The 13,340-nt window shown below is 43.8% G+C and overlaps 2 protein-coding genes across 2 annotated transcripts; both read right to left on the minus strand.

The window, feature by feature from the left end:
* Positions 1-226: 226 nt before the first annotated feature.
* Positions 227-2,040, minus strand: zgc:110843 (uncharacterized protein LOC541492 homolog). The gene is made up of 3 exons (XM_057043644.1): positions 1,860-2,040; positions 1,028-1,230; positions 227-841 (listed from the first exon to the last, which is right to left on the minus strand). Exons 1-3 carry the CDS (start codon positions 1,927-1,929, stop codon positions 752-754), a joined length of 363 nt encoding a protein of 120 aa, XP_056899624.1. The 5' UTR covers positions 1,930-2,040; the 3' UTR covers positions 227-751.
* A 516-nt stretch (positions 2,041-2,556) lies between these two features.
* On the minus strand, positions 2,557-11,329 carry ube2d2 (ubiquitin-conjugating enzyme E2D 2 (UBC4/5 homolog, yeast)). The gene is made up of 7 exons (XM_057043642.1): positions 11,040-11,329; positions 8,543-8,606; positions 6,864-6,895; positions 5,559-5,636; positions 5,382-5,487; positions 3,988-4,081; positions 2,557-3,737 (listed from the first exon to the last, which is right to left on the minus strand). Exons 1-7 carry the CDS (start codon positions 11,061-11,063, stop codon positions 3,692-3,694), a joined length of 444 nt encoding a protein of 147 aa, XP_056899622.1. The 5' UTR covers positions 11,064-11,329; the 3' UTR covers positions 2,557-3,691.
* Between the last annotated feature and the right edge of the window lie 2,011 nt (positions 11,330-13,340).

A 13,340-nucleotide genomic window follows, 5' to 3' on the forward strand; every position in this document is an offset into this window, starting at 1 on the left:
GACGACCCGTGTTAACACAGCGTCTTCTAGCGGCCGTCATTAACACTGCCGCGTCTTAAAATGGCCACTGGTGCTGGTGGACACTGCAGCAGCCCCTCCACACACTCACGGGGGCCACTGCGGTGACCACGGCCAGCCGTTTGTGCAGGAACACAGTCTCCCCGCGGACGGGCAGCTCGGCCCCGCGGCTCCAGGGACAATAATTAAAAAATAGTCATTTAACAAATAAGATGTGCAGGTTTTATTCACAACAAACAGAAGAACGAATTAAGTCAGACACCACAGCCGGCATGAAAACAAAAACTCCAACAAACAGACGCGGCTTCCATTTGTGGCCCTCCAACCCTGACAGAAACGGACATTCGCGCTGGTCACGTGTGATCGGATTGGTTATAACACACAGCCACAGGCTTCAGAACACCGACTAAGGCAAATTATAAGTGCGTTATTTTACACCCATGTGCTGCACATTAAGGGTTGCAGGCCGCGTCCCGCTTTAACACCTCCTGCAGCAAAAGTCAGAATACCTTTGCGTCTGGAGTCAAAGTCCCTCATCTTATCTGTCCTGAAATGACCTTTGATTCCACGGCGGTCAACAATGGCGCAGCGCAGACATTTGGAACCTCTTTTGATTATGATTTTTAGAGTTTTTGCCCTATTAAGTTAAGGATCAATTATTCTAGACAAACATCACAATGAACTGGAGCTGATGGGAGAAGGCAGGCGCAAAGCTGTTACGCAGCCTCTTGGCTTAAGTGTCCTTCTTCTTGATGATGAGCGGTCCGACGTTGTCCCCGGTCTCGTCGTTGTGTTTGGAGTGGGACCCGTCACAGTAAGGGAACTGCAAGCACAATTGCACAATGTTAGAGGGGCAAAAACGCAGTCCCTCTTATCAAACCACCTTTTGCACTACAGTTATGAAACACAGAGTGTGTGTGACACATAAAGAGCCCCATTTCACCAATAAAAAGGTTTTGGAATGATCTAAACCCTCTGCAGAAGAGCAACTATGAGGCAGGTGCCTGACCTTCTTTGACTTCCAGCAGCGGCAGTAGACAGCTTTAGAACCAATGTCCTCCATGTCAAAGCTGTGGACCACTTTGGGGCTGTCTTTACTGATGGACGTGTTCACCAGGCCCTTCGTACAGCAACGCCTGTTCAGGTACTGGCTGACAAGGAACCCTCCGATGGCCGAGATGACTGCGACGGGCACAGCCACCACCAGATGCTCTGTTGAGAGGGAGAATCGGAGATGAACGCAGGTGACAGCAGGGTTTACTGGAGCTAAACGGACTGACAGAGTCAATCAAGTGCGTGGAAAAGATGCGTAAATGATTGATATGAGAGGGGCAGAAACAGGTCTGTAAAACAAAGCTGCTATAGAGGAGGCGCCCTGAAACCGTCATCTGACCCAGACTCGTGAAATGGGCCGTTTTTAAAGGCAACGGTCGGGATCAATTTGATCCGGTTAGCGTCACATGACGGGGGAGGGGGGACACTTGACCCCAGCACGGCTCCAGAACTAAAGGTTCTGTAACTATCGGGTTGAAGGAGGCCACGACAGGCGCGCAAAAGTGGAACCTTCTCTTCAGGTTACAACAGACGCGCTTTAGTATTTAGCGCAGCTGACTGGCCTTGGGAAAATAAGCGTCTGTCCCGCTGGGTGGCAGGTTACCGACGTTGCCGTGAATAAATATCTACTTTTAGAACTTGTTTTTAAAGCGTTTTTAAAGACGTTCGGTTAATATCCCGCGTCGCTGCACATCCCGCCCGCACCTGTGTAGCCTCGGCTTGTGTCGCTTTCACGCAGCCAAACGCACGCATTTAATGCCGGACTGACAACAGCCGCCACACGGTACCTTTCGACAGTCGGAATCCGGAGCTGGATGCAGCGGGGAGGGCTGTGGAGGAGAGCGCCGAGGCGGACATGATTCCACGGTCTTGTTTACTGTCAGTCGCAAGGTCACAACACAGACGCTGATCAGCGTCAATCTAAAAGGCACGTGACTCCTGCGTCACCGTCCAGCAGCCAATGAGCTGTTGAGTTCTTCTTCGTCTCTTTTTAATGCGGCAAAAGTGAGCATTACCGCCCCCAACAGGATGAAAAAGGAAGCTACCATTGTCGGAAAATAGTTTCATCGTATAAAATAATTAACCCGGATTGTCCAAATCATAAAGTTAATTGCAAAGCTTCAATATTTTTCATTTACGAAACACCTTTATTGGAGAAAACCTTGATTTTCTCATACTGCTAACAGCATTTTTCACAAGTGTTTTATTTAAAAAGTTCAGTTAGAAATGCAGTGATGAAAACCTATTTACATTTTAACCAAAGTGAATACAATTCTATGTAGATTTATTGGTGTCATTAAAAAAGCCCTACTTCAAGTTACCTTTTAAAAAAAATCTAATATCTTTTTCATAAATGGAAATAAATTTGTTGTCAATAAGATACTGACACAACATAGCATGATCAGTCATTTCTGAGAAATGTAATGTCATGTTGCATCTTAATGTCTTCCAAAAGGGCAATAGAGTCAAGACAAGAGCCATGTGTTTTTATTACACAGTTTAATCAACACACAAAGCTCAATGAGCCTCTCAGGTAATTCAATATACAGAGGATTTGTGCAAGAAGAGTGGGTTCTCCTCGCACCCAGAGCCCAAGCCAGTCCCATAGCCATTTAAGATGTTAGCCTCTAATTTAACAATAGCAAAAGGGGGGAAAGAAAGAGGGGAGAGCAAACTAAAGAATAAAAAATAAAAACACAGGTTAAACTAAGAAAAATAAGTTGCTTAAATATCTGGTCCAGAACCTCCAATTCGAAAATAAAGAAACTGAAATGATAATAGTGGGGGAAACATGGGGTTACATTTGTGCGTGCATGTGTGTGTACGATGGCGTTAACTGAGGAACGTTGAGATGGGAGTAAGAGAGATAGGGCAGGAGTCATGGGTAAAAAGTCCTTTCAGAGAACCAAACAGAAGACCAAAAAAGGCCATGTGTATTTTTAAGCTTTATTGTACACAGCCTGCAACAATTCCAACTTTACGCTTTATTGTATAAAACACAGAGTGCCCTTTGATTTGCACATGATTACTGCTTGAAGTGTCACCTCTAGAGGAGGATATTACAGGGACAACGGAATAAGGAAGGGTGCAGTGTAAAAATCCCTCCATCTTATCTCCTACCCCCTTAAAAATAAGGAGATAAAGAAAAAAAAAAGTCCTCTTAAAGTCTTACAGATGCTTAAAAATGCATTAATGTCTGTGGAGGGTGGGTGAAGATGCAGGCGCAATGCAGATGGGGGGGCAGCATCCTCCTGGGTGACAAAATGGGATAGGGTAAGGGGTCATCAGAGGAGGAAAGGTGAAGCACGGAGTGAGATGTGTCATCATTTCAAGCTGACACTGGGTGGTGGGCTGTGGAGCTGGGTGGTGGGGGTGGGGGCAAAGTTAAACAGCATGAGAACATAGGAGATGGGGCAGAGGGATTTTTCATGGACTTATTTTTACAGTTACTCCAGTGAAGGGGAGGCGTGGCTCAAAGAAAGCACTCCAATGGAAACCAACATAATCTTGTTTTAAACTTTTCATTTGTTTAAATGGTTTTTTGTTTGTTTTCTCTTTACGTCTGAAGCTCCCCTATCCTTTCCTTGTAGAGGCAGTTGGCCATAATTCTACCCCAACACTACATTGCATACTTTTGTGTCCATTCCCGAGCTATTTTGTTGTACCTGTGAATGAGAGGGGGAGAGTGTTGTTAGTCAGACAGCAACATTTCCATAGTTAAGCTTTACAAAACAGGATGCTAGAAGGTGCGTGTTCACTGGTGCTGCAGAAGTTACTGATGTTGGCCAATAAGAAAGAGAAATAAGTGTTTGGCTACAATGATGTCATCACAAATTCTATGTGTCACACTGTGGAACAGAATATCCAAAAACTCTTCTATTAATCCCATCTTGTGATGAACAGCTGTTCACTTACTTTTCCCTGTCCGTCTTGTAGATGCGGGCGATCTCAGGTACTAATGGGTCATCCGGGTTTGGGTCACACAGCAGAGAGCAGATGGACAGGAGGACTGGAAACACAGGAGGTCCAGAGTAAACCGTCAGGAATAACATGTTTTGACTCGTTTTCCTTAATTAACCGCCACAGAAAGATAAAGAGGAGTATTGCGAAACTGTTTAATTCAAATCATTAATGTTCACATTTTATCTTAAAAACGCTGCGTTCACAATAATCGGGCCAGTAGATGGCGCCGAGTCCCCACTGGGCATCACCACAAGGCGTAGCCAGATGAGGTGTGGTAGAAACGAAAAAATAAATAAAGTTGTTGACAAAGTTGGATTCAAATACCCTGCTGTATTTTAGACTACAGAAAGAAGAAACAGAGCATCAATATTATTAAAATGTGTGGCCTATGAAAACAAAACAACCATTCAGCACCCTAAAGAGGAATCCTAAAGTCAGCCTGTGTAAAAAGATCCATCAATGCACTTTAACCTTCAGACAAACCTGCCATGAAGCATCAATCCCTTTAGTTCGCCGCACAAAACTCTAAGTACCCATAGCGACAGTCCTCTACAGATTGGTTACCTGCAATTTGCACTGTGCCGTGCATCAAACCTGAAAAAGACCCGCAAAATACGGCGGCGCCTCTGCTATTGCAAAAAGTTCAATATATGTGCTTTGGGTTAAAAGTGCACTAATGACTAAGCAGGACAGAATATGGGAGAGCCCAACATCTCGCATCTATTGGGGTCTTCTGCTTCGCCGCACAGATCTCCTTGATCATCGTGGGGCATTCGCTGTGACTTTCTTCCATTGACGGAGCTGCAGGAGGCCCAGTGAGGACATCTGTGTGTCCCACTGCTGCATGAGCATCTCTCCTGTCAGACAGCTGAACTGCTGTCAGCTGTCCCTCTGCTGTCGCCCACCTTTAAAGAGCTGTCTGCGGCCTTGAGAATTCATTTTTCCCCTTAAAGGATCTGCCAATCATCGCCACTGGTGCCCTGTCACTCCATGGCTGTGTGAGACATTGATAACGCAACCCAGCTGAGCCAAGACTGTAGCGAAACACAAGTGTCATCTTCAAAAACTTTGGACCTGTGTCTTTTAACGTATTTCCAACTAAAAACTAGCTCTCTGGTGCTGCGGAGGATCACCTCAGCGCAGTATTGTCCTATTTGTGGTACAGCCTCTGAAAATGGAAAATCTTTTTCTGCTTCATAACCACAACAGAGACGACACAGGCAGTATAATTTAACAAATGCCAGAAGGTGCTCAAGAGTCATTTGGGTACTTTATTCGGCTACTATACATAGACGTTATTGAAAGGGCATCTGCACAATAAATCAACATAATAAAAGCCAGCCTACCTTTGGAGATGGTGAGAGCTGGAGACCACTGTGACCGCAGGATGTCAAGACAAATGCTGCCATTGCTGTTGATATTTGGGTGGTAGATTCTTGTGGTAAATGCAACCTGAACAAAAAGAAGATTCAAGGTCCAGCCTTCCTTATGCAGACAAACTGAGGGCGTTCCGTTTTGCTTACCTTTGGCGGTTTGAAGGGGTAGTCTGTGGGGAAATGTATGGTCAAAAAGAATACCCCGCACTGGTAAGGACTGTCGTTCTGAAACAGGAAGAGCAAAACATGTTTGTGTTGTTACTCAGCGCGGGACTGACAAAGGCATCCATTCAGGGTAGAATGTTTATTTTCATGGCTTCAAATCTAAACACCGCTGTAAATATATTCACATACATCATTGAAAATCCTGTCAGGAGGCTGCTGCTCGCTGAGATCCATTTGTGAGTTCCCCCATCAGCCTCTCTAATGGGGTCAGGTGACTGACTTTGTAAAGGAAGAGCCTTCATTTGTCTTTAAGCAACTTTTGGCTGTATGTTACAGTTATTCTCTACATCACGAATCATTGATCGGTCAGCTTACTCGTCTCCAAGTCAAATCAAGTATGTTTTAGAGTCCTTGTTTTGTTGGAAAGTGGACCTTCGGTCCAGTCTGTGGTCCGGAACGCTCTGGATCAGGTTTACATTAAGTAGGTTTTTGTACTTTGCTCCAATCAGCTTTGCCTCAACCCTAATCAGGCTCCCTGTTCTTGCTGCTGAACCCCCCCGATTCTTCTCTGTAGGGAGGGACTGATTGCTCAGGCTGCTCTAGAGAGATTCCTGGCTGTTCCCAACATCTTCCACTTCAGGATGATGGAGCCCACTGAGCTCTGGGGATCCTGAATGCAGCAGACTCTTTTGTATCCTTCCTCAGATCCTGCCTGGATACGTTCCTGCCCGTTGGGGCCCTCAGACGGGGGCCAGTTGTTCCATACCGTGCTGAGGTGCAAATGCCCCCCTCCACGCTCACATCACCCACCTACGTGCGTGTATTCAAGTGCTCCGACACCTATGTCGTCACGTTTATTTACGGCATACATATCCAGATCTATTGACCATGCTGATTTGTGTGGTTCATAAACGTCGGTCGTGTCTTTCTTTAAATCAAGTCCAGTCCACTGAAATGACCACAGATGGACTCCAATCATGGCGGAGCAACACCTCCGGAGGATGGAGCTGATGTTCAAGAGTCTTGACACGAACAGAAATTAAAGGCTTTGGTTTAAATGAACAAATGTTTCCAAATTTCTGTTTTCACATTGTTATTATGGAACTGTTCCAGAAAATAGTAACACCAAAAAGAAATGAAAACCAAAAGGAAGGCCGGCGCTCTGCAGTGTGTATTTAAATAATCAGAAATGTTCTAATGGAATATATTGCCCAGCTCTAATCACAAGGTCAGAAGTGTTATTCTGGAACAAGTGAAGTAGAATTATGAGCAGGAATGAATACTTACAGGTCCCATTATTGTGGCTTGCCAGTGAAACACTGAAACAGAAAAGAGAATCTCTTTCATTATTTGGAATAGAATGGAGATGTGTTCCAGTACAACACATCCAGCTTACAGTTAACACAGCTGCAGCGGAAGCAAAATGAGAACATTTTGGGAAACACACGTTTTTAAAGTTAGATAATAAGCAAATAAAAAGGCAACTAGATAATAAAACAATCATCCATCTTTCCATGAATGTATCACAATATGCACATTCATGAAATTTAAAGACAAAGAAACTGTTTCACTTAATGCCAGTCAGTTTAAATAGAAGATAACCAGTCAGTTAAGTCTCCTTCCCTGACCATCTGTCCCAGTGGATCAACACAGCATTCACTGTAATTCAGTAATCTACAACAGCTTATGTTGCCTTCAGTGTCATCTGGGAACACTTGGGCCCTCGACATTAACAGCAATAAAACATGATAACTGTCAAATTACATGATATAGTGTTTAAAAAATGGGATTACAGAGGCTGATTTCTACGCTGTCAAAACCTGTCGTAGAAATCGAGTGGATGATCAGAGCGAGCTGGGTTTGGTTTGTTTCCCTAAATCTGTGGTGACCTTGTCCTGCTGCCCGAACACCAGCAGGTGACATTTTCTGAAGAACATCAATCTTCCAAATATAAAGCAGCTAACTTAACCAGATGCTGATGTGTGGGTGATGGTGGTAAACAGATCCCATTACCTCTGCTCCCAACGCAGCAGATCCCTGAATTACATCAGTTCATTAAAAGCATGTGGATGGGATGTTTAACAATAAAAGTTTCTAAAGTCTTTATAAAGCCTGGAAACGGGGAGAGAAAAGGCCAAATCTGCTCAATGAAACAACACTGTGTGTTCTTATCAGGACTTGTGGACACAAAATCTTCTTTATTAAGAAAACCCCACCATGATAGAGCTAGATATGAGCAGTCGCCTTAGAGGGACAGTTTAAAAGAGACTGGCTGCAGCCCAAAGGTTAGCCAATGTGATGGCTTAAATATTCCGTTTCTGCACTAGAGGTTCAGATATAAATCAGTGTTGAGTGCACATATGATGGTTTATGAGGAGAAGCTGCTTTCTAAGGGACAATCAGCAAAGGATTTGTTAGGTTATTGTTCATTTCCCCTGTGTGATCACAATTTTATTGCCCATAATGTCACAATGATCAGATTTAAAGTTTCAGTCTCATTTCCAGTCATTCATGTCACAAGTGCTCTACCGGATTCTTTCTTGAGCAAGCAGACGCCAAACATGGCAACATGTGGGCAAAATGACAGTAATTACTTCTTTCAGCCAGCTCAGCTTCCAGAGTTACATTTGTGTAGCTTTACAAAGTTTCTCAAGTGTAGTGAAAGTGAAAACACAAGTCATGTGTGGGTATGATGTCACGTGTTGGTGAGGTATCAAATAGCAGCTGAACAGAAACATGCGCGTCCCAGTAAAAGGGTTTACCTGAGGCCAGTCATCAGCCTTTGGGAGCATTATTTGACCTATTGGAATTACTGATCCACAACTCAGAATACTTGAGAATTAAAATGGAAAGTATTTGTTTTGTTGTCCATTTGCGCAGTTAACTAAAAACAGACGGCGGGGCTTTTTGAGAGCGTGGAACCAACACAGCTCCCAGGTCAGTGTTGACTGGTAGAAGAAACTTACTATCATCTCCTACAGGTCCTGCAGAACACTGGGCCGGAGGGTCCCGTGCCAAGTCATTCAACTCCTGACAAACAAACCACAGGTGAGTTAATCAGTTCCTGTTTAAGGTGCAAGATAAACCAACAACCACAACACTCACGACAGGAAAATCGGGGATAAGACGCCAGAAAGAAACGCCCTGAAACAACTCCAGGACGAAGCACTGCTCAGTAGGGTCACTTGCATTCAGGAGTTACAGGATCTCGTGGTGGCTAAGAAGGACCGATTTACAGAGCCCAGGTAGGGACGCGATTATTACGCATGATTTGGATTTGATAAAGTATTTTTCCTGGTTAATCTCAGATTTGACCAGCTGTCATCAGATTACCTGAGGTATATTCGAAAGCACAGTGGCAACCGCCCCTTAATGTTATTTACATAAATCAATTAAGACAACGGCTGTTTCAGCCTCATTTACACTGAGCTGTGTTCCAAAATGTAAACTAATCAATCACTCTTATTTATTTGGTCTTTATTTCAATTGAAGACACCCAATCAGGTTTAACAGGAAAAGAAATAACGCCAGAAGCATTAATTAATAGGGGCTTTAATTACTGGTAAAACTGTTTTCAGAACTCAATCAATGCCTCAAGAACCCCGACCCCCTGTATTTAGAATCATGATAGATGAATAAGCTCATTATTGGGGTAATAGATTACAGATGAGCAGGGGAGGTGCTGTAACAGGAAAGACCTCCCCATTCATAGAAATATCTGCTTCTATTTATGAGCCCTTTAAACCCCACTAGAGGAAGCGCCAAATTCTGATTTTACATTTGGCCTTGACGGTAAGAGAATCTAACAATTCCTCATTTCTCACCCTATCAACAACCGGAGGACGGGGCCACTTCCCACAACAAGACCTTCACGTGTACATAATCACGCCGCGTACCGCTGCAGGTAAAACGACCTGGCTCTGACTGGCCGTTCCTCAGGACACGAGCGCACAGGTTAAACATTAAAGAAACAATACTAAAGCCACGTTCCAAAACAAGGTCTCTGCAGACAGAATATAAGGGCACACTTTTATGGCAGAGGTCAGTGATGTTAAATGATCCCATAACACCCAGTCATCAATCACCCCAAACTACAGGCGACGGTACCACATTCCTGGTCCACTGTCTGCACAAAGGGTCCAACCAGAAAGAACCAGAGAGAAAACTGATGCTCCTTTTGTTAAAAAGGGGGGCAAATATTAAATATCGCATGAGACAAACTTCCGATTCGGCAAACTGTATTTGACTAAATAACAGTTTGTAAATAGATAAGTACCCACTGGTGTTTGTCAGAGCACAATTACATAATATCACTTTAGCCAGTAACGAGGGGATGGCCAGGAAAATATGGAAACTAGCAGGATTCGGGAGTGTGGCTGCAGGCTGAGCCGGCTGCCCGGGCTGGTGCAAGCATGCACCGACGGCCGCACAACACGATCGGTCCCATTTCGACACTGGTAAATGTCAACACCATAAAAATATCACGAAGCGAGCGAGCTGCAACCATCCAGCTGGCTGGAGCAAATGTGGGGCTTATTAAAGAAACGCTGATCGCCTGCTGTCAGCAACATGGCATCAGATGAACAACGCGTGGGGCCTGTTTTTACCCCAGCAAAACACTGCTAACATTCAGTCCTGCGGAGCCCACAAAGCAGCAGCGCGACACACAAACACAGCCGAGCTTAATGTGCAATGTTTACTAACGCTATAATACCCCCAGCACACCGCTGAAAATGGCGATAAACCACACGATGGCGATGGCAATCGCCTCCGTCTTCGTGGGATGTTCGGCGTGCAAAGCACTCGACTTATGGGCCATCACAAACAACCAAGGCGAAATGTGGACCACATTAAAGAGACCGAAAAGAGCAAAATGGTTGATAAAATAAGCGCGGAGGTCCTATTGAGCAGCAGCTAGCGGTACATTACGGTGTCAAATCACTGAGCTGTTGAGCAAACTCGGAAACTTGAAACCGTTTTAACTCAGTTTAGTGTCGACAGAAGAGAAATAAGGAGATGTGTGAAGATCGCTGTTATAAAGCCTAAACGAAAGTCCCTCATACGCTAGCTTATTAAAGTGGCTACGTTAGCTGGAACCGCTAACGATGTGCCAATATCATTGGCCAGAAGCCGGCGAAAACAACCATCTACGCGGTTAAAGCTGTCGGTAATTATTTACTAAAGGTTCGATGGTTAATATAACAAAACATTGGGGTAAATTGTGTGACTTAGCCACTAATTCTGAACGTTTAGCTGGCCCATTTGTTGGTACACCGCTGAACACAGGCGGCGCATTGCTGCTCTCAAGTCGTCACACGTTAGAGACCGTTAGCTCACAAATGAAACCAAAATATTATTGGGAAAATGTCCCCCGGTCATAAAACCCAATCTAAAAACGAACATTTTTTAACTCTAACTGAATCGCTGCTCCGAAAGTCACGGCTTCGTCGTTTACTTCCTTACCTTGTGAATTCTTTTCAGAGCCATTGTTGTGCTAGCGGTTCTGTCAGGGAAAACGTGCAATTAAAATGGCGATTGATGTCACTGGCCGTAGGTACTGTTATGAGTTCGCTATCATAGAACAACGCTGCTGTACAAACAATCTAATAATAGCTACCAGAAATAATCAACAGTACAATTCAAGGCGAAAGTGAAATACAGACGGTAGAACCGCGGTCCTTCCACCTACTGCGGCGGCTACCAAATCACTGCGGCCTGCGTTCTGTCAGCAGCAATAACCCGACTTCCGATTAGAAATATTTAGAATAAAACACTCGCGTCAATGAACATCATTAGAACGCGATACAAAAACCAGCATTTTGTGAAACGAATGCCACTTTGTTTTGCGCAACGCGTCAGTAAATGATAACAATTTTGTTTTTAGGAAAGCGTTTCCCTGCACATTCAAAGAATTAAGAAATCATCGGTCAAATAAATGCGATGATTTTATTTTGATAGTCTGTTCCCAGGACCGGAAGTGTTATTGTTCGGTACACGGATCTAGTCCGGGAAATCGTCCCTCACTGCGCTCCAGATAAAGAAGCCTTCCGCCGACGCGCGCGGACTAGGGACGCAGCACTGCAACTGGCCTCATTGCGGCTCCGACGCTGCGAACATTCCGCGGTACTTGGATGGACCGAGCAGAGCCAAAATGTCGACGCTGCTCGCCTCTTCCATGAGGCGGGAACTATATTTCTTGTTTCAATGTATCATTTCAGACGATTAAATCATTGTGATCCATTTTAGTCTCGGGTGGCTTTATTTACCCACAACGTACATTTTAAGTGAGCACGTCTGGCACACAATAGCTAATCTCGGCGCTATTTGATCATCGCGGAGTAATGTGGGTAGCCGGCTGTGGCCGCTGTGCGGGAGCAGGGTGATGCTTGACGGGGAGAGATTGGAAGTATGCTGGGAGGACTCGAGTTCCTTTAAATATGGCCACAGCTCTCCAGTAGCTGTTGTTGGTCCAGTCTTTATGAACCATTAAATAACCAAACACGTCCAGGTGAAGGTGCTGGGGCTCTCCAAAGATCACAGGCGATGAAATCACTAACTATATCTTTTTTTTGCAAACCTAATATAGAACAGGCCAATAATAAAATTACTAGAATGAGACTGAAATCTGGAGAGGACGAAATGAATCACAGGCTGTTTTTTAATCTTTTTTTTTTTTTTTTTTTAGAAAAAGCGGGTGCTTAAATAAGAATGCGGAAAATCATAAATAGTCATTTAAATAAGTCCCCTTTACATATTCTATTTAAGGTTTATTTTCACTGCTTGATAGAAAATTGCATTGTAACTTCCAGTGCATCATATTCCTGTCTCTTGGCCATTCCACAGTACAGTGAAACATATAACATGTTTTATAGACACAATGACATTGATGATAATAATAAAGAAAGCAAAAAAACAATGGTTTAGGTGTTTTCACATATAGAATAAGTAAACAGCAGATAAGCCTCAGTAATCATTTCTAATGACTATCTGCATTCTTTTAGCACATTTGATACAACCACAGCTAGCAGAGTCATCTCTGGCTACAGAAACACTAATATCAGTACCAATACGGCTGCCTTTGCATTTTTAAACAGACAAATTCAGGGAATTTAACCAATAACCTTCTGACATAAGTCAACATCAAGACATCATATTGCAGTATTTGACATTAAATGCATATTTGTACAAAGAAAGATTGAAATGCCTATTTTTTTTTATATAATTTTGATTGGTCAAATGTTTTATAATAGTTGGACAGACCCAGTTAAATTTGGCTGGTTATGTAATTGCTTCACTATGTGTGGAGGAAGGGGCTGTAACACCCAGAGGTTTCTGCTGCAGGTTCTTTCCTTGGAAATTAGACAGAAGAGCGATGCTCACATTTGATTGTTTTTACCATAATGCTGCAGGGAAGTGGCAATATTAGAAGATATCAAAACATGAGAAATTAGTGAACAACCGCAGAGTCCCTTAAAGGTAGAATCATGGCCATTGTTTGTGTCAGGCAGACTTCTCAAAGGCTCTGCATACTGTAAATGTCCTCAGGGTGTGAATATCTGCCTATTGGGTTGCAAGGAATCATTAAATACCACAATAAACAAAAGGTAATCATTCATATTTAATATTTGCACCCTGAGCGTATTCTTCAGGGAGACACTGCCACACACTCCAATTAACAAGGACGCAGGCGTCCACATTGACCTTGTTTGTCTGCCCATTCCTCCAGCTTGTCTGCTATGTGTCGAACCCCCACAGATGAGAACC

The sequence above is a fragment of the Takifugu flavidus genome, chromosome 9 (genome assembly GCF_003711565.1).
Source record: "Takifugu flavidus isolate HTHZ2018 chromosome 9, ASM371156v2, whole genome shotgun sequence".
Classification (NCBI taxonomy): Eukaryota; Metazoa; Chordata; class Actinopteri; order Tetraodontiformes; family Tetraodontidae; genus Takifugu; species Takifugu flavidus.

Coding starts and splice junctions, on each gene's coding strand:
- zgc:110843 (XM_057043644.1), bottom strand. CDS start 1,929: ATGTCCGCCTCGGCGCTCTCCTCCACAGCCCTCCCCGCTGCATCCAGC. Junction 1,231..1,859: donor CGGATTCCGACTGTCGAAAG/GTACCGTGTGGC, acceptor CCCTCTCAACAG/AGCATCTGGTGGTGGCTGTG. Junction 842..1,027: donor GCTGCTGGAAGTCAAAGAAG/GTCAGGCACCTG, acceptor TTGTGCTTGCAG/TTCCCTTACTGTGACGGGTC.
- ube2d2 (XM_057043642.1), bottom strand. CDS start 11,063: ATGGCTCTGAAAAGAATTCACAAG. Junction 8,607..11,039: donor CTCTGAAAAGAATTCACAAG/GTAAGGAAGTAA, acceptor TTTGTTTGTCAG/GAGTTGAATGACTTGGCACG. Junction 6,896..8,542: donor AGGACCTGTAGGAGATGATA/GTAAGTTTCTTC, acceptor TTTCTGTTTCAG/TGTTTCACTGGCAAGCCACA.